General features: G+C 37.1%; 1 protein-coding gene across 2 annotated transcripts; it reads right to left on the reverse strand.

The window, feature by feature from the left end:
- Positions 1 to 163: 163 nt before the first annotated feature.
- On the reverse strand, positions 164 to 21443 carry LOC127795409 (apoptosis inhibitor 5-like protein API5). Of its 2 annotated transcripts, none has more exons than XM_052327068.1 (16): positions 21117 to 21443; positions 20860 to 21024; positions 17685 to 17784; positions 17533 to 17598; positions 16491 to 16588; positions 16332 to 16406; positions 16006 to 16155; positions 7435 to 7500; positions 7261 to 7323; positions 5637 to 5747; positions 5125 to 5214; positions 4933 to 5039; positions 1822 to 1936; positions 1668 to 1733; positions 1481 to 1584; positions 164 to 586 (listed from the first exon to the last, which is right to left on the reverse strand). In XM_052327068.1, the coding sequence occupies exons 1-16, from the start codon at positions 21201 to 21203 to the stop codon at positions 403 to 405; spliced, it is 1647 nt and encodes a 548-aa protein (XP_052183028.1). In that variant the 5' UTR covers positions 21204 to 21443; the 3' UTR covers positions 164 to 402. The 2 variants fall into 2 exon arrangements, with proteins under 2 accessions (XP_052183028.1, XP_052183027.1); XM_052327067.1 differs by having other exon boundaries at positions 7261 to 7326.
- Positions 21444 to 26416: the final 4973 nt, after the last annotated feature.

A 26416-nucleotide genomic window follows, 5' to 3' on the forward strand; every position in this document is an offset into this window, starting at 1 on the left:
TTATATTTTCTCATTTTTTTATGTAAAATACTTTCACTTTTGTCATCCAAATATTACCAAAAAATAAAAAATTAAGTCAAAACAAACGAAACCTTAATTGAAATACTATTAAAGTGAGAATGAGACCTTTGGAGAATGGTTTCCCAAATTAGTAAGTATCAGGTGGAAATTAATTGTTGTTTTTCAATAAAAAAGAAAGCTCCAACCAGTGAATACAAAACAACTCAAATCAGACAAATTCCATTGACGAGGTATAACTTTATCTACTCTACTAACTCAACAAAATTTGATACAGTATTATAGTGATTAAGATACATTACATGACTCGCTGGCTCTGCTACCTTAAACCACTCAACCAAATTCCCCTCTTCTGTGAATGTCGTCTGTATTGAATCAAAGCTACTAGTAACCTCTTCCTCTCCCACGTCCGGCGCCCCAGCCCCGGCCTCTGCCCCTTTTGCCGCCTCTTCCGCCATATGATAGACCGCCAAACGCCCTGTTAACAAGCTGGTTCTGCAAGCCACCAGCCCCACGACCTTTCTTTGATGCATTGTTTTTTGAATCATTAGCAGCAGGACGTTTCCCCCTGCAGAAAACAGTAGCAGCAGCGGTGACAAACATAACAAGGCCAAGACAAAAACAAAACACCAACATGTGTAAAATACGATTATAATGGAAATGAGAATGTTAAAATAGACGTGTGACAATAAAAAAAAAAAAGATAAATTAGACAAAATGCGGGAAACAACGATTAAGGTGCCTTAGTTATATGAAAAGAAGACAAATAAAAACTTCTGTGAGGATGGTTGATGGAATAAACATGTGTCCAGCAAAAAAGTAAAGGAAGACCAATAAAAATTTTGGTGACAGGCATTGAGGAATGACTGAAATTATAAAGACCTGATAGAAGATAGGGTCATAAAAAGAAATGGTGGGTGATTTAGAACTTATGTAGACGACCCCACATAATGAGATAAACGTTTGATATGTTGTTGTGGATGGTGGTGACAAAAACAATAGAAGGATAAAAAGGGGAAAAAATACCACTATAAAAGTAAAATTCATAATTCTGCCTATGGATTAAGTAATCCCCTCAACACTAGAAATGCGAAACTCATTCCCCTTATTCACAGTGAGTCCCAAACCTGACCGAGGAGGATGGTTGTACTAGGTAGTTGACAACCAACATAAACATCGTCAGACCTTATATCATGCATTCTAGACAAAGGTTGGAAAGTTAAGACTTCAAGTAGTCAGCCCCACCTAATCATTGTTGTTGTAAAAGTAACATCCATAAAAATAGATTAGAATAACTGGTTCCCCATTCTAAACAAACTCCATTTACCACGCTAAAAATCTTCCGGCAAAAAGTGTCCTGCAGAGCTTAAAATAAGAAGGACCTTTCCTCTCACTTCTTTCCAACTCATTTTTTTGGGGATGTGGACATGTTTCATATGTGAATAGTTGATTTTTGACATACCCAGCAGTAGTAGCGGTTGAAGGTGCTGAAGCTTTTGCTGCTTCTTTCCAGGAAAGGTTGATTCTCTTGTCACCAATGAACGAAGGGGATTTTGAATGTAGGAGCTGCTTGTCAAACAAGATAGGCAACATTAGACTCAATTACATCAACACGTACTTAAAACTCAAAGGAACTTTCACTGTCAGACCTGTGTCATCGCTAAAATGTTATTGCAAGTTCGCAATCCAGTGGTAGTATTCTGCTTCTGAGCTCTCTGGCATTGCACAAATCACATGTGTCAGCTAAACATTAAGATAAAAGCTCGATTAAGATATCATTAAGAAAGTCTCAGGTGAACTTACAATGCTAGCCTTTGCTTCGTCAGATTTAGCAGTAGCCATTCCTTTGTTGTGCTCGGCCATACCTTGAGTCAATTTCTTGATGGTAGCCCTAGCTAACTCTTCAACGCTATTTAGCCTGTCTCATCAATGCAGTAACCAAGTATTGGAAAAATGAATTGTTGTAACCACAATTAAAATCCAGAAAGTAAACCATGTCCTAGTTGGCATGTGTGAAATAGAGAACAGTTGCCAAATGCATTCCATGCTGATAATAGGACCTGGCAATGCAAGTCAATCTATTGCTCTTTGATGCTTGGTTATAAATAAAAGTATGTTCTGAAGAATGATAAAGAACATTGAAGATACTGTTTATTAGGCCTTACAACCCATCCACACCTTACTCCAGTCACTGGCTAGAAGAGACATAATTCTAGGTACGGAAAATCCTATCAAGATTCAAGATGGCAATTGATTATGAAAAATCCTGGTTCTGTTTGGAGAGAATAATACCGAATTCTTTTTTCCTCTTTTCCTCCCCTACCAAATATTCTAAACAGATAGCTTCACAGCAAATTTTTGGAAATGAAAATGGCAAGACAGTCATAATGATTCAAGCTCTTATAAATTGAAGAGAGCATAACAGTGAATTCCAATACGATGACAGATGAGTCTTCAATCATGCAGTATCAAGAGATCCTGAGGGATGACAGAATTTTGATGAACATGGATAAGAGCAGGTTCCTCAGTTCACAATAACACCTTCTTGTAAATGAAAACCACCATGAGAGATCAAATGGAATCCAGTATCTATCTAAGAAATCTAAAGGCAATTGGTAAGGCAACAAACACCACCAGCTGGCAAGGATGCAGTCAGCAAGGAAATTAGAACCAAAACCAACTCTAATCTCTTAATTCATCCAATTGAGACAGCCAAGAGAAGCAATCATATCAGACAAATTTTTGGCCAAATAATGGAATTGATGGAAATCAACCCTAAATGCAGCTTTATTTATTTGTGAGCTTCTACTTTGAAAGCAGACTCAACCTTGCTAAATAGGTATGACAACCATATAGAAACCCCAATCTCCTTCCCTGGCTGGTCATTCCCAGAACTGGGAGCTAAGGTATTACTTACTACAACATCTGAAAGCCTTTTCATTACAGCAGAAACATCAGTCATTATTCTCCTCCAAAACATTGATTGAGATATCTGTGTGAAGATATACTACAGCAGCAAATATATGTTTAACATTGTGGAAAGGACAAGGCAACTGCTGTTGGTGTCGGATCCAATGTTCAGGTAAGGAGTAGGAAGGAGAACCCGTGGAGGAGAGAAGGGAGAAGGGAAAAAAAAATATTTATATAGAGAAATATAATATCATCCAAGGTTGAGGTATCACAAAGATAAAATACTGCTCAGTAATATGGGCAAAGAAGAGAACATCATACTTCAATTAAACAGGATGGACCTTAAACACAAGGTGGCATCAAGTTTGTCAAAATATAAATCTTTGCTTAATGGAAGTGCTTGGAACAGTGTGACATAGACAACTTAAGTGAAAGCCACCAGTGCCAATATTTATGCGCACTGACAGCATAACGTGCATTATTACCACTCTGAAATACTTATCAGCCAAACCTCTTAAAATATAGAACCTTGAAAGATGACCAAGATAGGTACCCGTCATTTAAACTAAGAGACCGCCATTTTTGGGTGATCTCCCTGTTGGTTTCCCCCCTGCAGCATCATTGTGGTTTTGCTTGCTGTCCAATTCAACAAACAAATTGTTCTTGGCATAACATCAATCCAGTTTAGAAATATGTTCAAACTGCTTTACACATTGAGCATAAACCATCTTGAACATGCATCTTAGTTCCAGGAACATGTCTGATACAAAACTTGACCTGACTTTTTTTCAGCTCCCAGTCTAATCAAGTTATTCTGGACTGAAATCAACAAAGTAATTTTACAAGTTGCTACAGTACAGATCTGGCATGATACCATGAACATCAAAGATATAATTAGTACCTGAAATTTTGAACCTACTAGACCACTTGAAGAACAGTCATTTATAATTATGGTATAGATATAGAAACCTCATTTATAAGTACAAATAAGATTGAAATGATCAGTTTCTAACATTTCAAAATACTGAAGATTTATCTAAGCAAAGTAAAACATAATACATGTGCTACATGCTCACAACCTTCTCTCATACCAAAAAGACCGGCTTGTTACATGTCTGCCATCATATGTTCCATCATTTAACAAAAAACAGTATGTATGACCTTGGCATGAGGATAAAGTGCATTAAAGATCTGAAACATGGTTGAGTACACATCAAAAATCTGTAGGGATAGTGTGTGGATGAAGTGGAAGAAGTTCGTAGCAAAGGAGGAAGATCATAAAAAACTTGATCGAAAACACTTAAACGTGAGATTGGATATAATCGCTTTATAGAAGATATGACCATTCATAGAGACAACAAGAGGTCTAAAATTTATGTAGCCGACCCCACTCGGTGGGGTTAAGGCTTGTGATTCTTCTTGTTGCTTGTTGTTATCCACAGATTTATTGTGACCATTGACTTAGGTACTATTTTGAAAATTACAAACTGATTAGGAAAATTGCTTCACCTCCATCCCAGGACAAGGAAAAATCTACACTAATCAACCATGGAATTCTGGAAAATAACACACAAGGTAGTTAAATACTGGAATCTCAAAAAATGTTGCATCAAAAATATAACAGCAAATTTAATGGCCTAGAAACAGGTTTCAAGCAGGATTAATCAAATCTAAGAGTTTTTTACTTTTTTATTTTTTTGCCAACCCAATCTAAGAGTCTATTTGGCTACTCTTTTACTTTGTTACGTGTGCTAACATCATTTTGTTTAAGTCATTACTTACTCTAAAAAGGAATCAAAATGCATGGCAGAAACAGTCAAATCCACAAGCAAGCCCCGAACCAGACTTATTACTAGTTCTTTCTTTTATTCATTTGTCCACAATCCATCAAAAGAAGTCTACACTCTACAACATGTCTGAGGTTAGATAGAGTCCGCAGAAATTTGCTGCAGAAAGCATATCTAAGAATCTAAGGAGAATCAAGATGTAAAATAAGTAAATTACCTTTCTGTGAAATCTTTGTAATTTTCTGAGAAGTCTTCCCCAAGTCTATCTGATGGTTGTCCAGTCACAATCTTGTAACCACATAAACTATTAGTCGCATTTGGAGCCTGTAAAATGGTAAAGAGTTAATAAGCATTGAAATATGCAGATATGAAATACACTGGTAGACTAGGAATGTTCAGCATTAACAACCTTGTAAGCTAAATGGTGAAATGTGTACAACAAGCACTCCACATAAGTAAAGTTTGTCTCTTCTCCAGACTTTCTCCGAGGCATGTATTTCTGAGAAGAAAAATAAACAAAGACAAGGAATAAAATGAATTATACAAATCTCTAACAATTTCATATTTTTTAACACCTGAAAACTAGCCTCACATCAGGAACAAGCAAAAGATAGATAAAAAGGAAAATGACAGAAGAAAGGCACTGATGCATGAAGAGGAGATAACAATATGAATGGCTGTATATATAGGGAAATAAATACTTACTTGAATTTCAAGATCAAGGACAAAGAGATTCATAAGAGAATAAAACCAAAGAAATAACATATAAACTGGCCCATAGAAGTTGATGTATAGATCAAGAGTGTAATGCTTCCATACAGAATATGCACCTTTTAAAAGGTCATCACAGGAGAACTGATAATCATTTTTGGGTTTTCCCATCCACACAATTACACATATTACACAGAAGAGAAGGTGTACCTTTAATAGCTGAACAACGGAGGGTAGAATCTGTCGTGAATCTTGAGGGGTGGTGTAAGGAGAACTTTCTGCAAGGTTCTTCAGCAAGTCTACTTTGCGTTCTTCAGGAAGCTGAAAAAGTATATTTAGTACAGAGTGGACAGAAATCCATCTTCAAACAGAATTACCATAAGCTTCAAGCCAAATGGACTTCCAGCACCCACGTAGAAAAACTAACATAATATTCGAAAGGGTAAACGTTAAAAACAATACCAAACTTTAAGCTGTTTTTCAATTTTATTCCAAACTTTAAATTTTATCAAAGCATCACCAGAACTTTAGTTAATGTATCAGTTGTGTTCTGCAACCACAACACTGTTAACGGCTATTAAAAAAGTTGCACAGCCATTAAGTTCACATACAAAACTTATTAACATCCGTGCATTTTTTTTTAACAGTGTAGTGATGGTAGAACATGTGATACAAAAATTTAAGTTCTTGTGGTGATTTGATAAAATTTAAAATAAATTTGAAAAACAGCCCAAAGTCTGGTATTGTTTTAGTCATTTATCCTATTCAAACACCAATGGAATCCATTTCTGGAATTAATCACTGCTCCAGATATAAAATGAGCACTATTTATTACCAAAATAATATATCAGTATATTTATGGAAATCCATTCTCCACTTTAGAAATGAACTAATTCTGATGGGGGGGAAATATAAGGGATTATTTGCATACAATCTGAACAACATGATAATTGACACTATGTATGCTATCTGCAAATGTAAGCCAAAACCATTTGGGCAAAGATAATAATATCACAAGATTCACATAAACCCATATGATTTCTATCCACATCAGCAGGCTAAACCATATTTTAGCACAGCAATTCCATCCCCTTTCAACGCCTCAGATCAAATTTTCTGAGTGGTCTATGCTACATGTACATTTTTAGATATATATATATTATGGGAAGCATGTGGCTGACCCAAATAACATGAAATATGTTTAGTTGACAAAAATGGCATCCCTTATGCACAGGGCTCCCCACTTTGCAAGGGTCGAGGGATTGTCATTTTTGTATGTAGCCTTACCTTTACAAAGATTGTTTCCACAACTTAAACTCTCAACCTTCAAATCACAAACGAGTTACCATTACTGCCGAGGCTTGCCTTTTGAAAGACGTTTAGTTGAATTCAGTAAATTATAATCTTAGCTTACACAACACGCATGCACAAATTGTTTGAATACCCAAAAACACCTGTGTCTCACAAATATCGGTGTCTTTATATTCCCCTGAAAAGAATATAGCATATACAGAAAACCAATGATAAAAACATAACACAAACTTGACAGCATTTGTCAAACAACAGCAGTTGTCAAATATATTTTCAAAGGCAAACAAAAACTGAACCTCTTACTCATAGAAAAGTATGATTAAACTTCAAAGTGCTTAGTAAATCAAATTTCTGACCGAAATTAGGATGACCTCACACTTAGTTATCAAATGGCAGGCTAAGCAATCAAATTTGTTGCAACTCCAACCATCACAAATTATAAATACACAAATCATAAACACACTGACTAAAATGGGCAAATAACTAATATACTAGTAAAGGGCCATAGAAAGTGCGATGTTACCTTGTCAAAAATAGGCAAAATGTGCTTGTTCAAATAGTTGAGAAATTTGCTATTGGATGCACCCTGCTGTAAAATAGACATGTGGTTCAGTCCAATTTAAAGACGTGTTCTATCCAACAGAAAAATCCACAATTAGATCAAAATGGGGGAATCCAATATTAACATAGATCATACCATAAAGAAAGGAAGAGCCATGAACAAACATGATATCAATCTATCAATATGGTCACCATCTGAAACCTGCATTTCAGAAGCCATTATAACAAAGAATAAGTGACAAACGGCTAAACCTTTCAGGCAATTAAAAGCTATGACATGACATTCAGACACAAGAATATTTTGGAAAATAAACAAAAGACCGAGACAACATTGCTAGCTTTTCTTTTTACCTGTTGGCAGATAGTTAAAATAACATAACAAGGTCAAAGAGAAAGCACCCCTAGGGCAAACTCATCATCATCATTATCACAAACCATAATCCCATTAAGTGGGATAAACCACATGAATTCTAGCTCCCCAATCATCTTTATCCATGACCATATCATATCTAAGGCCATTATATCCCCATGTCTTGTTTAAGGGTTTTCTACCAAATTTCTTTGATTTCTTCTCTTCATCTTTCACTATTAAATTTATTCCATTCCATGCACTCTGCTAACATAAAAGTGTCTGTTAATCTTCTTCTCACATGTCAAAACCATCTTAATCTTGACTTGCACATCTTATCTTCAATAGGTGCTACTCCAACCTTACTATAGATAATGTTGTCCCTAATTAATGTTGCTTTCTTTTTCTATATGACAGTAACTCCAACTCCCCCCCCCCCCCCCCCCCCAAAACACACACACACACAACACATAAACCTAGTGGCCTTAAGGCTTGTGACTGTTTTTGTTGACTGTAACATCCCCATTGCAGTTACACTCATGTTCCGCACATAATAGAACTTAACTACCTAACATTTCATGTCATACAATAAAGATAGTCTAACAGAGACCCAATAAAATAATCTTTTTAACTTTAAAGAATTTTCTGTTTGAACAAGATACTGGCATACTTGTTCGCTTTAACCATCCCACCTTGATTATGTGAGTAACATTCTCAATAATCTGACATTTTCTGAATAATTAATCCGAGGAATTTAAACTGCTGTTTTCTAGGAATAATTTTGATCTTCAACTCTCAACACAACATCGTTCATATTTTTATTTTTACTAAACTTCTCTTCCATATTCAAATTTTGACTTGCAAAACTTGACGACTTTGAATTCTAAAGTGTCCCCCCACAATTTGAACTTAGTACTCAAACCATCTTTTGTCTCATTCACCAAGACAGTGAAGACACTATCATTAGCAAATAACAAATACCAATCTATCGCTACTTGGATGTACTTTGTGAGTTTAGCCATCACAAGAACAAAGAGACAAGGTCTCAATGCAGATCCTTGATGTAATCCAACTGTAATTGAGAAACCCAGTATATCCTCCTCAAAGTCTTAACACATATTTTTGCTTAATGATGCATGCCCTGAATAACTTATATATAAGCAATCTAGTCTCATTTCTTCTATAAACATTCCTTCACAAAGATTTCTGCAGGTCTCCACACCCTGAAGACAAATATTTCAGCATAACCAATTTGACTTTAGGCAAAAGGCAAAGATGGCTAGATGCGCAGTTGTTCCTACTCTCAAATGCACCTAATGATATAAAAACACTCCAAAAAGTGCTTTATGTGCTCAGAGAATACTACCTACAATATCCAACAATTACTTCCATACTGCAATTCAACATCATCAGCGCATAAAATAGCACAACAAAATATGAAGCCTTAATATCACTATGTGGAGGTTGGCTACATGAATTCTGTTGAGTTATATGGTTATAATCTAGGGTTAATCTTATATTAGAGCCCATGGCCCGTGGCCCATGGCCCATTGTATTTGTATATATAGATGTATAATCTATGAGTTTAATTGTGTGGTAAATACATATTAAAAGCTAGGGTTTTCTTCCTAAGCTTCACATGGTATTAGAGCCAAAATACAAACCCTAGCAGCCACCATACAAACCCTAGCCGTCGTCGCCGCCCACATCACCGACGACCACCATCGGTCGCGTCGCCACCGACCACCACAGCCTGTCGTGCCACCGTCATCGCCGCTCGCGCACACCACCGCCACAGTGCTTACGCTACTGGTCTGCAGCGGGTCTTCACTATCCGACCACCGATCACACACACCGCCACCACCGGTGTGTTCGCCGGCCTCCGATCTGTCGACTCCCGAAGGATCATAGCCATTGCCGCCGCCACGCACCGCCTCTCTCGCACTATTCAGAGACTTTTTTTGGCTTCGATCTCTCTCTCCAGCGCTCCGATCGCGACGTCGTCTTCACCATTGGACTCGCCTCCTTCAATCCATCCCAGTCCAGGTGGTTTCGCTGCCATCCGCTACCGTTGGTCACCGGCATCCGCTGTCTGCCATCTCCAGCGCACCTCATTCTTTGTGCTGGATCATCCAGCCTCTCTGCTTGGCTATTTTTAACCCCTTTTGTTTCAGATCTGTTGATCTTGTAGGGCTCCCTTTTGTCCAACATGGCTGGTACTAGTAAATCTGGCTCATTCTCAAGTATTTTGTCTCCCTCTCCAGAAGTTGATGGGCAGTTCCAATTATATCTCTTGGTCCAAAGCGGTTGAACTATGGTGTATGGGTCAAGGTTTACAGGATCATCCAACTACCAAGGCCGAGAATGTGACCACAACTAAAACTGAGTGGCAGAGAGTTGATGCTCTATTGTATAGTCTCCTATGGCAGCCAATTGATCCTTCTCTTCATCCGATCTATACTAACTACACCACGTGCTGTGAGTTGTGGGCTCAGGCCAAGGCACTACACACTAATGACATTCAACGTCTGTATTCAGTGGTGTCTAATCTGCTTAGTTTATGACAGCAGGGTTTGACTCTTCATGATTTCCTTGGTCAGATGGCCTCTATTAAAGCTGAATTTAACTCCTTGTTACCTGCTGGTAAGACTGCTGCAAAGGATCTAGCTCAGCGAGATAAGTTCTTCATGGTGTGTACTCTTGCTACCATTGGTCCTAACCTTGCTCCTGTTCGTGATCAAATTCTTGCTAGTCCTACTGCACCTACTATGGATGAAGTGTATTCTCGTCTTCTTCGGGTTTCATCTGTTCCTACAGTCCCTCAATCTTCTGCAGGTGATCATTCAGTTATGGCTTCACGGGTTCAGAGTAGTGGCGAACAGGGAGGAGATCGTGGTAATCGGGGCAAACGCCCTAAGTGTAACTACTGTCACAAGTGGGGGCATACTAAGGAACAGTGTTATAAGTTGCATGGCCGCCCTCCTCGTGTTAATGTTGCTCATGCTGATAGTTCTCGATCTGAGTCTTGTGATGGTCATCCACCACAATCTGTCCTTCTCACTGGGGCTGACTATGATGAGTATCTCAAGTATAAGACGTCCTAACAATCCTCATCCACAGTTGCTTTTGTCGCCCACTCTGGTGATTCCACTGCCTGTCTCACTCAGTCATCCTCTTTAGGACCATGGGTCCTGGACTCAGGTGCTTCTAACCATATCTCTGGTAATCCCCATTTATTCTCTCATTTTACTAATTATATTTCTTTACCTTCTGTAACATTAGCCAATGGGTCCAAAGCGGTTGCTAAAGCTGTTGGCACTGCCAAACCCTTACCTTCTCTACCTTTAGATTATGTCATTTATCTTCCTCATTGTCCCATTAATCTTGTCTCTGTTAGTAAACTTACACGTGCCTTAAATTGTTCTATTACCTTTGATGATCATTCTGTTACTATCTAGGATCGCGGTACGGGACAGATGATTGGCGTCGGATGTGAGTCGCAGGGTCTCTATCATCTCAACCTTCCTGCATCTCCTGTTGCTTGCTCGGTGACTGAGTCTCCTGCTATTCTCCACAATCGTTTGGGATATCTTAGTTTGGCTAAGTTTCAGAAGATGGTCCCCAGTTTGTCTAGTTTGTCGTCTTTTCATTGTGAGTCTTGTCAACTTGGAAAACAGTCTCGCACTTCTTTTCCAAAGCGTGTCAATAATCGGGCTGTGTCCCCGTTTGCTTTAGTTCATTCTGATGTCTGGGGTCCTAGTCATGTCGTGTCTGTTTGGGTTTTCAATATTTTGTAACGTTTATTGACGATTATTCTCGTTGCACATGGTTGTATTTAATGAAAAATCGTTCCAAGTTATTCTCAATTTTTTAATCCTTTTGTGCTGAAATCAAAACGCAATTTCATACCTCTGTCCAAGTATTACGCAGTGACAATGCCCTTGAGAATTTTTCTATTCCCTTTACTACTTTTATGTCTTCTCAGGGGATCTTGCATCAATCATCTTATGCATATACACCACAGCATAATGGGGTTGCTAAGCATGAAAATAGAAATTTGATTAAAACTGCTCGCACTCTTCTTCTGCATCATCATGTTCCCTTTCGCTTTTGGGCTGAACTGTCATTGCTGCTTGCTATCTCATTAATAGGATGCCCTCCTTGGATCTTTAGCACCAGATTCCTCACTCTCTCTTGTTTCCTGATCAACCATTATATATTCTTCCTCCCCGTGTCTTTGGTTGCACCTGCTTTGTCCATAACTTGTCTCCCAGTCAAGATAAATTGTCTACTCAGTCCATCAAGTGCATTTTTCTTGCTTACTCTCGCCTTCAGAAGGGTTATCGATGTTATTCTCCTGACACCCGCCGCTATTTTCTTTCAGCGATGTTACCTTCTTTGAGTCATCTCCTTTCTACTCTTCACCTCCTTCTGAGTGTCAACCCATTTTTGAGGCAATCCCTCTTACCGCGAGTCCTCTTGCTTCTATTCTCCCTGCTCCTTCCTCTACCCCATTGCAAGTGTATCATTGGCGTCATCAGCCTCGGTCTCCTCCAGGTGGAGATGTTGTTCCTGCGCCTTCTCTCGTGTCTCCTACTCCTTTAGTGACTCCTGTTGCATCACATCCTGCTCCAGTCTCTCCACCTGTTGCGGCCTTGCCTTCTGAGGATTTGCTTCCTATTGCCCTTCGGAAAGGTACCCGTTCTTCTCGCAATCCTCACCCCATTTATAATTTTCTTAGCTATCACCGTCTCTCATCTCTTTTTTGTGCTTTTGTGTCTTCCTTATCCTCTGTTTCAGTACCTAAGACTATTCGTGAGGCACTTTCTGATTCGAGGTGGCAACAAGCAATGGTGGATGAGATGACTACTTTGCATTCCAGTGGTACTTGAGATTTGGTCCCTTTACCCCCAGGGAAATCTCTTGTTGGTTGTCGGTGGATCTATACTGTCAAGGTGGGTCCTAATGGACAGATTGATTGTCTTAAGGCCCGTTTGGTTGCCAAGGGGTATACTCAAATTTATAGTCTTGACTATGGTGATACTTTTTCCCCTATTGTTAAGATGTCTTCTGTGCGTTTGTTTCTCTCTATAGCAGCTATGCGCCACTAGCCGTTGTATCAGCTAGACATTAAGAATGCCTTCTTACATTGTGAGCTTCAAGAGGAGATTTATATGGAACAACCTCCTGGGTTTGTTACTCAAGGGGAGTCTGGGCAGGTTTGTAAACTCCGTCGCTCACTATATGGGTTGAAGCAGTCTTCTCGAGCCTGATTTGGTCGTTTCAATGCTGTCATTCAAGACTTTGGTATGAGTCGTAGTGAGTCTGATCATTCAATTTTTCATAAACACACATCACAGGAGAGGTGTATATACTTGGTTGTCTATGTGGATGATATTGTTATTACAGATGATGATCAGGATGGTATTGTTCAGTTGAAGGAACACATTTTCCATCATTTTCAGACTAAAGACTTGGGGTTACTTAAATACTTTCTTGGCATAGAAGTTGCTCAATCCAGTTTTGGTATTGTTATCTCTCAACGAAAGTATGTGTTAGACATTCTAGAAGAAACTAGGATGCTTGATTGTAAACCTATAGACTCTCCTATGGACCCTAATGTAAAGCTCTTACCAGGACAGGGGGAGCCTCTTGTTGATCCTGGAAGATACCGCAGGCTAGTCGAAAAACTTAATTATCTCACTATCACTCGTTCAGATATTTCTTTCTCAGTCAATGTTGTCAGTCAGTTTTTGCAGTCTCCTTGTGATAGTCACTGGGATGCGGTAGTCCGGACTCTCAAGTATATTAAGGGAGCTCCAAGTAGAGGACTATTGTATGAGGACAGAGGTCATACTCAAGTAGTCGGATATTCTGATGCTGATTGGGCAAGTTCTCCCTCTAATAAACGGTCTACTTCAGGATATTGTATTCTAGTTGGAGGAAACCTAGTATCTTGAAAAAGTAAGAAGCAGGAGGTTGTTGCTAGGTCGAGTGCAGAGGCAAAATATCGTGCTATGGCCTTGGCAACGTGTGAATTTATTTGATTAAAACAATTGCTTCAAGAGCTCAAGTTTGGGGAGATATCACAGATGAGATTAATTTGTGACAATCAAGCTGCATTACATATTGCTTCCAATCCAATCTTTCATGAGAGGACCAAACATATCGAGATAGATTGTCACTTCATCTGAGAGAAGATTTTATCTGATTGTATTATCACAAATTTTGTCAATTCCAATGACCAGTTAGCAGATGTCTTCACTAAATCTCTCAGGGATCCTCGAATTGAGCATATTTGTAGCAAGCTCGGTGCATATGATATATATGCTCCAGCTTGAGAGGGAATGTTGAGTTATATGGTTATAATCTATGATTAATCTTATATTAGAGCCCATGGCCCATGGCCCATTGTATTTATATATATAGATGTATAATCTATGAGTTTAATTGTGTGGTAAATACATATTAAAAGTTAGAGTTTTCTTCCTAAGCTTCACAAATTATATCTCACTAATCATTTCTATCTATAGCCTTATCTTCTATAAGATGCTTACAATTCATATCATGCCTAACACTCTCCTACCATGTTTTTCTTCGTCTTCCTCTGCCTCAATTGCTCAAGGCTTGTTCCATTCCATCCCTCTCCTCACAAAAGCCTTTATTGGTCCTCTTTTCACATGACCAAGCTATTTTAATTGTCTCACATATTTTATTTTCACTAAGAACCACTCTGACTTTATCATGAATAACCTCATTTTTAATTTAATATTTTCTTGTATGGCCGCACATCAATTGTAACATTCTCATCTTCATTACATTTATATTTTGCACATGTTAGTGCTTTAGTGCCCCCACATTTTGTGTCATACAAGATATCTAAACTAGTCTTTCCTTGGGATGGCTTAATTTTCAAGTTTTACCATAACATCATCCACATATTTACTAAACTTACATTCCACTTATTTGATTTCCAATCTGCTTAACTTAAAACCTCAAGATTCTTAAGTGTTCCTCCATATCTTGGATAAGTATTTATGCCTTCTTTGATCTCATCCACCAAGACAATATCATATGAAAATAGCATACACCAAGGCACCTTTGCCTGAATATGTTTAGTGACGTCATCAATTACTAGGAAAAAAAGATAATGGTTCAACGCAAATCCTTGATATAATCTAATTGTAATTGAAAAAACTTGACACCTATATTTGCTCCATGATACATGTCATTATTAACTTGCATATAATCAATTCGAACTACTTTCTTCTTCAAGACCCTCCATAAAACTTCCTAGGAACTATCACAAGTTTTTTTTTTCTAAATCTATAAGCACCACACCTAAACTATTTATCTCTATATCTCCCCATTAAGTGCCTTAGCAAGTATATCATATATAGCTTCCATTGATGATCTACTAGGCATGAAACTAAATAGGTTTTCAGACAACTTGGTTTCTCTTCTTAAATTATAAGCATAAGGCCATGGACCTATAGTGATAAAAATTAGAAAACTTAAATCATCTATTTGGCAGAAGGATGCTTGGCACAATTACTTCCATAATGGACTTCAACTCATCCAAAACACTCCAAGGAGAGATAGGGGCTCTTCCAAATGGTTTCTCTCCCCAAAATCTGCCATCTTGAACAAGAACATTGTACTTCAAACCCCTTAACATGAGTTGGCAAAAACTCTATTTAGCAGAAGGATGATAGAAATCATGTGACTACCACGATCTTCATAAAGTACAGAATAAGTTTGCTTGTTAACCTCCAAGATCCAATAATAAGCACCCAGAGATCATAGTTCAATAACGAAGTTTGTCTTATGCCCCAAAACTCAGAATTCAAAAAAAGCCCCAGATATGGTGACATATGTTTTATGAAATCATTTATTCAATAGTAATTAGAACAGTTGAAACATTAACACCAAGGTTTTGGATGTTCAAAATTAAATCATATTCTTCTCGTTCTTAAAAAGTTTAGGGGGTAAAAACAATATATTGAAAGACACAATTCTATCTTGTGAAGTAGATAAACACAACACTCCATATGCATGGAATAAGACTAAGGAATTCAGGATTTAGCATTCATAGTCAGCAATGCAGATGTACAAGGCTATTGTCATAAATTTAGTCACTCCTGGCAACAATACACGTTATTGTAGTTGTTTACAGGAGTTCCAAAATCATGAAATAGACTACATTAGAATAGAACTTTTGTGAATAAAACCTACCAGTTAATGAAATTCATATTAGTAAAATCTAAAATGAACTTAAGCAGGACGAAATCTCATCTCCGAATCAAAGATCAAAGAAATAAGTTCTGAAACTTAATGCAACAAAAGACGAGTAATCACATTGAACTGTGCATCTAGATCGGCTTGCCCTTCAATAATTCCAATGAGTTCTTGAACACGCTCCGGAGGAGCTCTCTCTCCAAATATACTCAAACTTCTCAAAAAATCCATGAACATTTTAAACTCTGCTCCAGTCACATCTTGCAAACTCTGCAATAGCAGCCAACCAAAATCTCTTTAATCTTCTAGAAAAATATCAAAGCAAAGACAATTGCTTCATAAGAAATAACAAAATAACAGCAAAAATAAGAAAGTGACAGGCTAGAAAAGGGCCATAAACATAATTGCACATAAGAAATATATAGAAAACAAAATTGTGATCATACTTTCTTTATCAATTCAGTTATATGCCTCTCCATTTGCTCCTGAGGCTTCAAGATCTCTGTCTTAAGAGGGAAAACCTGTTAAAAGAATAGATTACTCCTCAATATAGTTCAGGGAAAAAAAAAAAAAGGCATAACCATGATAAAAAAAATATTTCTCACCTTATCTCTAATAAAGCAGAGAGTCCTCTCACGAATATTTTCATCTGTACTTGAATCATCAATGCTCTCAATGTGCTTAAATAAGGCAGTCAAAGATGCTGAACAAACAAAACAATTACTGAGTTTATCACAATAAAAGAATACACATTAGATATAGAAATGAGAAAATTATTAGAAAAGAACAAAAAAAAACCTTCATAAAAATTATAATTTGAAAGACATCTTTAAAGGAAACAAAAGCATGCTGAAAATTATCCATGATAACCAATCAATAAAACTAATATGTATTAATTTTGGAAGAACAGGGAATCAGAAAAGGTACATATTAAAGGATACACAGTTTACTAGTGCATGACATGCTATGCACCTACTCATACAAACATTAAACATTAGACCACAATAAGGCTTATTGTTTAATCACTTCATTTGTACCAGGAGAGAAAAAAAAAATGTTCCCAGTTGCCCCAATTTATTAGGTAGCACAACTTTGTTTTTCTTTTTTTTTTTTTTTTTTCTTTCTACCAAGTGCCCCATTTAGTAGTTATCATTGTACAGGCACCAAAAAAGAAGACACAAACTCAGCACTTTAGGTGTTACACACCTTATGTGTTATAGAAACCTCTTACACCAAAATAAATCTCCAAAAAGAGGACACAAACATCTTATATAAGATGCTATACACCTATATATGTACCAATTTGTACTAATTCCCAAACTTCCACAACAAATAAATAAGTTAAAAGAAGGAAAGAGGGAATGCCACCCTAACAAAAACAGGCAAGGTATAGAGAAACAACCCATCAGACTACGGATGGGAAGTTTCAATTTTCCAATAACATCCTACACCAAAACCTCCCTATATTCCAGATCACACAAAAAGGGGTAGCTTTCAAGCAAACCAATGAACCCCACCCCCCACCCCCAATGAGCCAACAGTCTGAAACCCAGTGGCCAAAACATGTACAATAGGAGTAGGGCGATTTTATTGAAAGCACTTTGTCCACATAATATGAATTAGAGAAGATAGTAAAAGACTAATTACCTTTCACATCCTGCCTCAATAACGACAAAAGGGCTTTATGCACTGCATCGCGCTCCACGTTTTCTTCTAAAAGCATTAAGAAATCTGAGAATTAGGTATGTACAAGAGTAATGAACATATGTTCACCAGAACAGCCAGGAAACTAAATTTACCAGCTGCAAGGAGTTGTACAAGAATGTCTACAATTTTAGAGAGATGCTCTGGCGTATCCTTGCAGAAAAGAGGGAGTCCACGAATTGCCTGCACACTAACCTGTAATTGCAGATGAAAAGCAAAATTTTAAACACTGGATTCAAGAGAAGTGTATAACAGGAAAACGTAGATACAGTGTACTTTATAACATTATAATTTCAGGAACAAATTGATTTTAACCATCTTTTATGGATTAATCATAACATTTTTACACAAAACGACATGCACCTCACATCCAAATTTTAAAAGAAAGGGCATCTTGAGCTCACAACAAGATACCTGTACCAATGATGTCCCTCTGACTAATCATTTGATGATGGAGCAGTAAGCCTCAAAGATTTGAGACTTAAAACTATATAGAAGCAACAAAATATGTATATAAGACGCCCTAAGGGTGAGCCTTGTATAAAATATACTTAGGCCCTGTTTGGAATTGAGGTGAAATCAGTGGGTTGAGGTGAGGTGAGTTTGATTACATAAAATTTTTGGTAAATTGATCAAGTTAAATTGAGTTTCAATCATAGTTGTTTGATAAAACACTTTTAACTCAACTCAATGCACCTAATGCTCCAAAATACAAGTTGAGTTTGAGTCCGCTAGCACACCTAACGTGAGTTGAATTGAAGTTTACCAAACGCCCTATTTATTGCCTTTGGCCATAAACTCAACTCAATGCACCCCCAAACTCAAAGCCAAATGGAACCTTAAACTTCGTATGACAAAGGGACCTAAGGGATGGGATAAGCCTCCCTAACAAGCAAAAATACAACAAAACAGGAATAGTACCCTTAGAACAAAAAATAGAACTCTCAACACCCTCAAAATCTCTTCTATTATTCACCTGCCATATAACACACATGCAGAATAATCCTCTAAACACCCCCAAAAGCTCTTCTATTACTCTCATGTCATATATAACACAAAACACAGAAAAGAATAATCCTCAAAACACTATTTTGTCTCATACTCAACCAAGCCGACATCCATCAAAACAAAACCTCAAGAAAGGATGCTGGCATAACCTGGCGTGCATCAAAAAAGGAGAGGAAAAAACTACAAACAGGAGCCAATACACAAAAGCAACATACCAAGCCTTTATCTCACTATGTGGGGTTAGCTACAAAAATTCTAGATTTTTATTCATTTCTATCCGTTGTCTTATTTTCTACAAGGCCCATGTACTTAAATATCAAACTTATGCATCTCCCACCAAGTCTTTTTTGGCCTTGCTCCACCTCTTTTGCTAACTACTTTTTCCATTCCATCAACTCTCCCTGCAAGGACCTCTACTATTTGATCTTCTCACATGACCAGACCCTCTTAATTGTGTCACCCACATCTTCAATAGAAGCCACTTCAACCTTATTATGAATAACCTCATCCCTAATTTTATCTTTTCTTGTATGGCTATACATCCATCTTAGCATGCTCATCTTTCTTATTCTCATATTTTGCATATGTTGGTACTTTATTGCCCAACATTCTGTGGTCTCATAACAAAGCTGGTCATCCAGTTGTCTTATAAAACTTTCTTTCTAGCTCTTATAGAATCTTACTATCATATAAAATGCCAAATGCACTTTTCCATTTTAACCATCTTGCCTAACTATAGGAAACATCCTCATTTGGGTGATTGATCCAAAATATCTAAAATTGATATTTTCTTGGTATAATTTGATATTCAAATTTATTCATAACATCATCCACACTTATATTTTTACTAAATTTACATTCCATATATTCGGTTTTCACTCTACTTAATTTAAAACATTGAGATTCTAGTATGTTCCTCCATATCTCGAGCTTAGTATTCATGTCTTTTTTCATCTCATCAACCAACACTAGGTCATCTGCAACAGCATGCTTCATGGTACCTTTGCCTTCACATAATTAGTGAGTTCACTCTTACACATCTCTTCTCCATGATACAAGTCTTTAATAACGTGCATATACATAATTCAAGCTCCTTTCTTCTCTAAAACCCTTCATAGACTTCTCTAGGAAATTCTAAGTTTTCACCCTTTCTCAGTCTCTCAACCAAAGAGGCATTCAAGCTTTTCTTGGAAGAACAATTACTAAAGGATTCATGGACAGAAGCTAGGGCCTAGCTGACCTCTCACCTCAACCACTTCTAAGAGAAACCAATGTAACGTCACCCTTATCAGTCCTTAACTTCCCAAAAAAATAACCTCCTCAGTGCATTTTCCATTTTGTCAAAATATTTGTATTCCAGCCAGCTTCTTTAAAGAACCAACCTAGACTTTTGCTTCAAACTCTCTCTGATATCAAGAGTATTGAACCCTTCTATTCTTGTGGGATTGGATGAATAACAACGGCTCAATGGTAATAAGTTTTTTGGGGACAAGAAATCTTTCAAGGAGAAAGAATTGTCACAACCCTAGGAGTATTAGACTGGTCACAACCCTAGGAGTATTAGACGGGCAAAACTGTAATTGACTTACAATTGTTTGTTAGGAGACAGCCTATAAATAGGCTATAGTATGTAGAGAAGGGTATGGTGAAATAATATATTGATTCAGATTTCTCTCCTTACATTCTCTCTCTCTCGTTTTTCGCTTCCGTTCTCTCTATTTCTGCTCAGTCTCTCCCTCCAACTCTACTATCTTTCTCTCTCTCTCTCTCTTCCGAGTTCTTCTCAATTTCCCTTCTAAACCCTGGCCCAACCCTAGGGTCGTGACAACTTCCAACATCCACCATTCAGACAGTGATAAAACTTATGATTTATAGTTTCCATCACAATAATAATAAAAAAAGGAGTATGCATCCATTTTCTAATATGAAAAGACAAATAAAATTTCAAAACCAATTTAAGGGGCACGCAGCTTGGGTTGCCTTTACTCTCTGTGCGCGTGTGATTTGCGGTTGCAGTTCACTTTTGCCAGAAATATCAAGATTAGTTCCAGCAGAGCCTGGAAACAGGAAGTGGCACTAAGGCCCGATACTGGATGGTATGCCAGCCCAATGAACTATGAATAAATATTTAAAAAGAGGGAAATCGGTGCAGAAAGCTACTCGAGTAATCAATTCGGGCAGCTAGTTCAATTGATTCATTCGATCATTCAGCATAATAAAGCCATTGCAATAAAAGGAAAGAAAATTGTAAAGAAAACTGACCCCAAGCTCCTCTTCTTCGCACAAATCGAGATGAGAATCAACGGCGGAGGCGGAGAGTTCAGGGAAGAACTTGAAGAACCTGGGAATGAGCTGAGCTGCTAACTGCTTCGCCTTGACGCTCTCGCTTTTCGCCGCCTTGATTATACTCCGGTAGTCCTCTACATGCTGTCACATATTCCCCAATTTCAACTCTTAAATCCCCAAATCCGCAGAGACAAAACCACATACTAACGACACACCAGAGAAATTATAATAACCTGAGACTTGTCTTTGGCGCTGTTGAGCCGCTCGCCGTACTCGTAGAGCAGCTCGATGGTTTTGGCCTCGTCGGAGACGTCAGCCATTTCAAATTACGAGAAGCTGGTCCTCACTTATATAAATAATATTTGATTGGCAGTTTTGGAGTGCGATTTTGCCGCTTGTGCAGAGCGGAAGATCGTCTTCGATGACTTCGTGCTCAAATGGAACTGTGAATGGCGAGGGTTTGCGATTGGAGTTCGAGGGGAAATATGACGGACCGCAGTGATGACTGTCCTTCGGCTTTGGGCCGTTCTGCTTTCTGTGTCGGGCGATAATACTTAACGCTCAGTTTACAGAGACGTGAATTATATTAGTGAAGGGAATGATTATTCGATGTATAATCGTGGGAAATGTGACAATAGGGTTACATAATTTTATTTTTTTTATTTAGAAAGATAAAATACAAATAATATAATATATTTTTATTTTATTTGAATAAAGTATTAAGGGTGAAACAATAAAAAGATAAAGTTATGATAATATTTTTTATTTTAAAAATAAATAAACAATTTCAAAATTTTAAATTTAATTACACAATGTTGTAGCTTATTACTAGCAACAAAAATTTTAAAAGCTATTATTATTACCAAAAACATTAATGCTTTCCCTAGCCCAAAATGGTTTTTAATTTAGGTAAGTTTTGGATTTTTTGTAAGTAAGATTAGAAAAACGTTCTAAAAAATAAGAATAAAATAATAATTATATTTATAAATATATTTCATTTCCATTCATTACAAGTCAAAGTCAAATACGAGTGTAAGTAAAATATGGGATATTTCTTCTTTTAAAGCTTTCATCTAAACAAAACAAAATGTATCTCTTCTATCCCCTTTCAGACCACATTTAAATATAGAGTCAAGTAATAAATAAGTTAAATCACTCTCTACACTAGTCTAATATATTTGAAATTTTATTTAATTTTGTTTTGTTTTGTTCAAGATTAGTGATTATCTTCTCCAACCTTGTACCCATTATCATCCAGATCTATATAGTCTCATCGATCAACTCCATTCAATCAAAACCAATTAAAGGAATTCAAACTGGATTGAGTTGTTCCACCTTATACATCATATTGAGGAAAGCTCTTTAGTGTAAGATTAGTGAGGAACTCAGTATTAACCAAGATTACTTAAATCCCATCCCATTCTCCCACTATAGCAAAGATGATTAGGAGATCATTGAAGTTTGGTTGAGAATGGGGGTTTTCATCTAAGAAAGTCATCGTTTCTCCTTATTGTGTTCTTTTATGGGACTCGTGATGCTCCCAGTTGTTATTGCTTGGCCTTCTTTCCTTAAGACACTCGCAGGGATCATTCCCAACTGCTAAGGTGTAAAACAGAGGGTTACCATCTACCTTTTTGCTTACTTTTTCTATGGGGGAGAGTGCAAATCCTATCTCATGTCTCAACTCCGTGTAATATCCCAAATTTTATAAAGGGATCAAGAGTAATTTTAATTGGGTTATAGGAGAAATTATTAAAAGATTAAGGACTTAAGTGTAATTTCTTACAGTTATAAGTGCCGAATCGACTGAAGGGAATGCCCCAGAATGTAATTGTCTAAAGAAAATGATATGATTTTGATAAACGTCCCAAAATAGAATTTATGGTGTTAAAAGAAATCGAAATTGAGATGGTTTTCGGTACAACTAAAATACAACTTCGATTTTGATTGAAAAATCGAATGATTGTAGAGGACTTTCGGAAGTCAGTGGAACTCTGAGGCGGCTTTGGTTTTTCATAATGATTGACCCCTGTGGTGGTTTCGGGATAAAACAAGAGTCTTGTAAGGGCGCATGGATGAAATCGATCTTTATTGAGTAAATGTCAGTTATTAATTTTGATAAATTGAGATATTGTGTGGCTTAAGGGTAATTATTTTAAAGCCTTCGAGGGTCCAAGAGTTATTATCCAAATTTCTAGTGCAATTATCAAAACCCCTAAGTGCAATTAAGGATAATTGGTGAAGTAAATGTGTAATTTGTGTGAATATATATACATATATGCCCATCAGGCTACCTAGGATTCTCTTATTCAGAATTTAGATATGAAATTTGAGGCTGAGAGAGAGTTGAGGCTGATAGCTTAGCCAAGCATGATCGAGAGATCGGGAAGCAAGAGAGAAGTGAGAAAGAGAGAGAGATCAGATCGAGTGAGAGAGAAAGAGATGGTCGATCGGCTATGGTGGACACAGAGAAAGCAGCCAGCGATCATGGCTGGTCGCGATGGAAACTGGGCAGATCGAGGATGGTTGGCAACGAAGCTGGAGATGCAGATGCAGCCAAAGACAACCGCAATGGTGACCAAAGGCAGCCAGAGTTGGCCACATAACTGTGGCAGCCATGGTTGCAAGCTCGCAACTGCTGGTCGCGAATCAAGGGTCAGTCGCGGTGGTTCGCGAGGCAGGCGGTTAACGGCGAGGGGTCGGGGAGCAGCCGGTGACGACAAGGCTGGCCAACGGAGGCCTGACAGTGGCAAGGAGCAGGCGGGTGGGCATGCGTAGGTAGCTGGGTGCGTAGGAAGAAAAAGGAAGAAGGTGAAGAAGAAGAGAGGAAAAAAAAAAGTAAAGAAAGGGAAAAAGAAAAAAAAATACAAGAAAAATTATGAAAAAATAAAGAAAATTGTAGAAAAATCCTAGAAAGATCTAGCAATTAATTTGGGATTTGAGGAGCATACTCGAACCCAAGAAATTGATCGGGTAGGCGTTTTGAGATTATAGCACGTATACCATTGAAAGCCTGAGAGATTAAGTTAAGGTGAGTAAAATTTCGTAAAAAAATTTAGTAAATTAAGAAAATTATTTTATAAATTGTTATAGTAAAATATTTGAGAAATACTAAGTTTGTATTTATTGAGGAAAAATAGGAATAAATAGAGAGAAAAATAAATAAATTATGGAAAAATAGGTTTTAATACTTATTTAAATAAATATGATGATTAGGGTGTTTTGAGGCTTAAGTTGAAGTGACTTGAGCGAAATTTGAGGTTGGCAGGCAAATCGAGAAGATGCACGTATTTTGAGGTAAGGTGCGAATATCGAGGTAGCCCGATAAGCTTGAGAAAGGTAAGTGATACTTCTCAACTGGATTTAATTTGATAAAAATGCTTGGTTTGAAAGTTATTTGACCCAAAATCCAATATTATGTAAATAATTTTATCATGTTGTCATGCCTTGATGTGAGTATGTCATGTAGATTGCATTTAAATGTTTTGATTTATGAAACATGCATATGAGCATGATGAGATTCACGATTATACATTGCATGGGTTTTGGATTAGGTACTGGCATCGTTGCGTTGCCAATGGTGCACCCATATACCTCGGTCTGGCAGGGAGAATGTAAAAATGACGGGTAATCTTAAGGTGCAGTTGACCCAAACATGAGAATTATGATATTATGTGCATTGCATTCATACACATGCATTAAATGTTTTGTTCCCTTACTTAGATGATTCATCATCTAACTTGGGATTTGCCCCTAGCATATTCAAACGTTCCAGATGGAGATTGTAACAAAAACGAGGATGAACGAGGCATGAAATGGCACTTAGCAAAGTGCATGATGAGTTGAATATATATTATGTAGCCCATGTATTTAAGTTTTGCTACTTTAAATTCTGAACGTTTTGAGAAATGATTATATATAGTCTCATTTATAGTTAATGATGATATATAACCTTATTTATAGTTAATGAAAATGTAAGAATTGATTTATGATTAATGTTAAGATGGTAGGTTCGATTCTAGCTTCGGCATTTAATGTTTATGTTGATTCTCTTTCGAGATAAATATATGAAAATTTTGGGATGAATAAGAGTAATGATATGGTTTTGTCGTAGTTTTAAATATAAATTATTTTTTATCTCAGGATTGTCCTAAGTTATAACATGCCCGAGAAAATAGGGTGTTACACTCCACACTTGGGATAAGTTTCTCCCTTTTCAATTCTCTTTTCCAATCTTTTACCCTTTTGGGGGAACAAACTGCTAAAAGTATCCATGATTCAGTAGGTCTTAACTTTCCTCCCTTAGTTGTTTGCACTTTTCGATATCATGGTTATAATCTTTGTGAAATCGATAGTACTTTGCCAAGTTGCACTTATGAGTTGGGGTTCTCATTTTTGTTCGACCACCTTAGGTATTCCTTTCCATTAATGGCTATTAGGATTTCGACTCTTGGGGTATTTAGAAAAGTGTATTTGACTAGGCTTCTCTAAGGGTTCGACAGATTATTCTGATATTGCATTTTTCCTATCCAAGGGTCCGACCTGCTCTCTTACCTTGATATCTTCCTCTTCTCATTTTATCTCTTTTCATCTTATTCTATGGGCACTTCTTCCACACTTATGCATTTTTTGGCTTGATTAAGAATAGTTGAGAAGCAAATATAGGAGTTTTGACTAAGGAATTGAGCAATCAACCTCTCTCAACCCATTTTGAAAAGTAACCATCACTATCAACTAATCAAAGTCCCTGATGTTGATGTTAAAATACACCAACGCTTAGTGTATCATGCAAGGGAGTCACAACAGTTTTCAAAACTTTTTCAAAAATACACACACGCGCAGCAGAAAGGATACACCCTTGCAAGGCTTAGTATAAACAATCATATGCAAAATGAAAGCATCAAAATGAAAGACTGAAGTAACTATTACCGATGGAGTTGAGGAATAAGATGAACAGTAGAAGCGAGGGGCGAGTCTCTGCTTATTGCTTTCTTCAAAATCTATCGAAAGAAGAATGGGCAAGGCGTGTTTCATAAGTTGCCATTGTCTCCTCTTTTCCCCCCTCTCTCTCTTCATTAATTGCGTCTGATATTAGGGGTGTACACGATGCGGTTTGGCCGGTCTGAACCATTTTCAACAAGCCAAACCGCTAGTGTGGTTTTCTGATAAAACTAGACCTCTGGTTTGGTGTGGTTTACCGCAGTTTGAAAATAACTATTGACAACATATAATATATTATAAAAATATTGAAAAAAATAATTATATATTATTATAAACTATTATAATCTGTTGGCAATTATAATAGTTATATATTATTATAAACTTGTTATATATTATTATAAAAATATAAGATGATTTTTATAATAATAAGGGTTGTAGAGGCTGTTGGGGGTGATTTTTATAATAATATATTTTATATATTTTTTTTATATATTTTCTTGGGCAGTTTGGTTTAAAACCAAACCGCAAACCGTGCGGTTTGTACAACCACCAAATCGTTTTGGACCGCAAAAAAAAAAAAAAAGAATCGACC

Source organism: Diospyros lotus, chromosome 2, assembly GCF_014633365.1.
Source record: "Diospyros lotus cultivar Yz01 chromosome 2, ASM1463336v1, whole genome shotgun sequence".
NCBI lineage: Eukaryota > Viridiplantae > Streptophyta > Magnoliopsida > Ericales > Ebenaceae > Diospyros > Diospyros lotus.

Excerpts from the sequence above, each read along its gene's own strand:
- LOC127795409 (XM_052327067.1), bottom strand. The coding sequence starts at position 21,203 with ATGGCTGACGTCTCCGACGAGGCCAAAACCATCGAGCTGCTCTACGAG. Across the intron at positions 21,025-21,116 it reads GCGCCAAAGACAAGTCTCAG|CATGTAGAGGACTACCGGAG; the intron begins GTTATTATAATT and ends AATATGTGACAG. Across the intron at positions 7,501-16,005 it reads ATCTAGATGCACAGTTCAAT|GTTTCAGATGGTGACCATAT; the intron begins GTGATTACTCGT and ends TCTGAAATGCAG.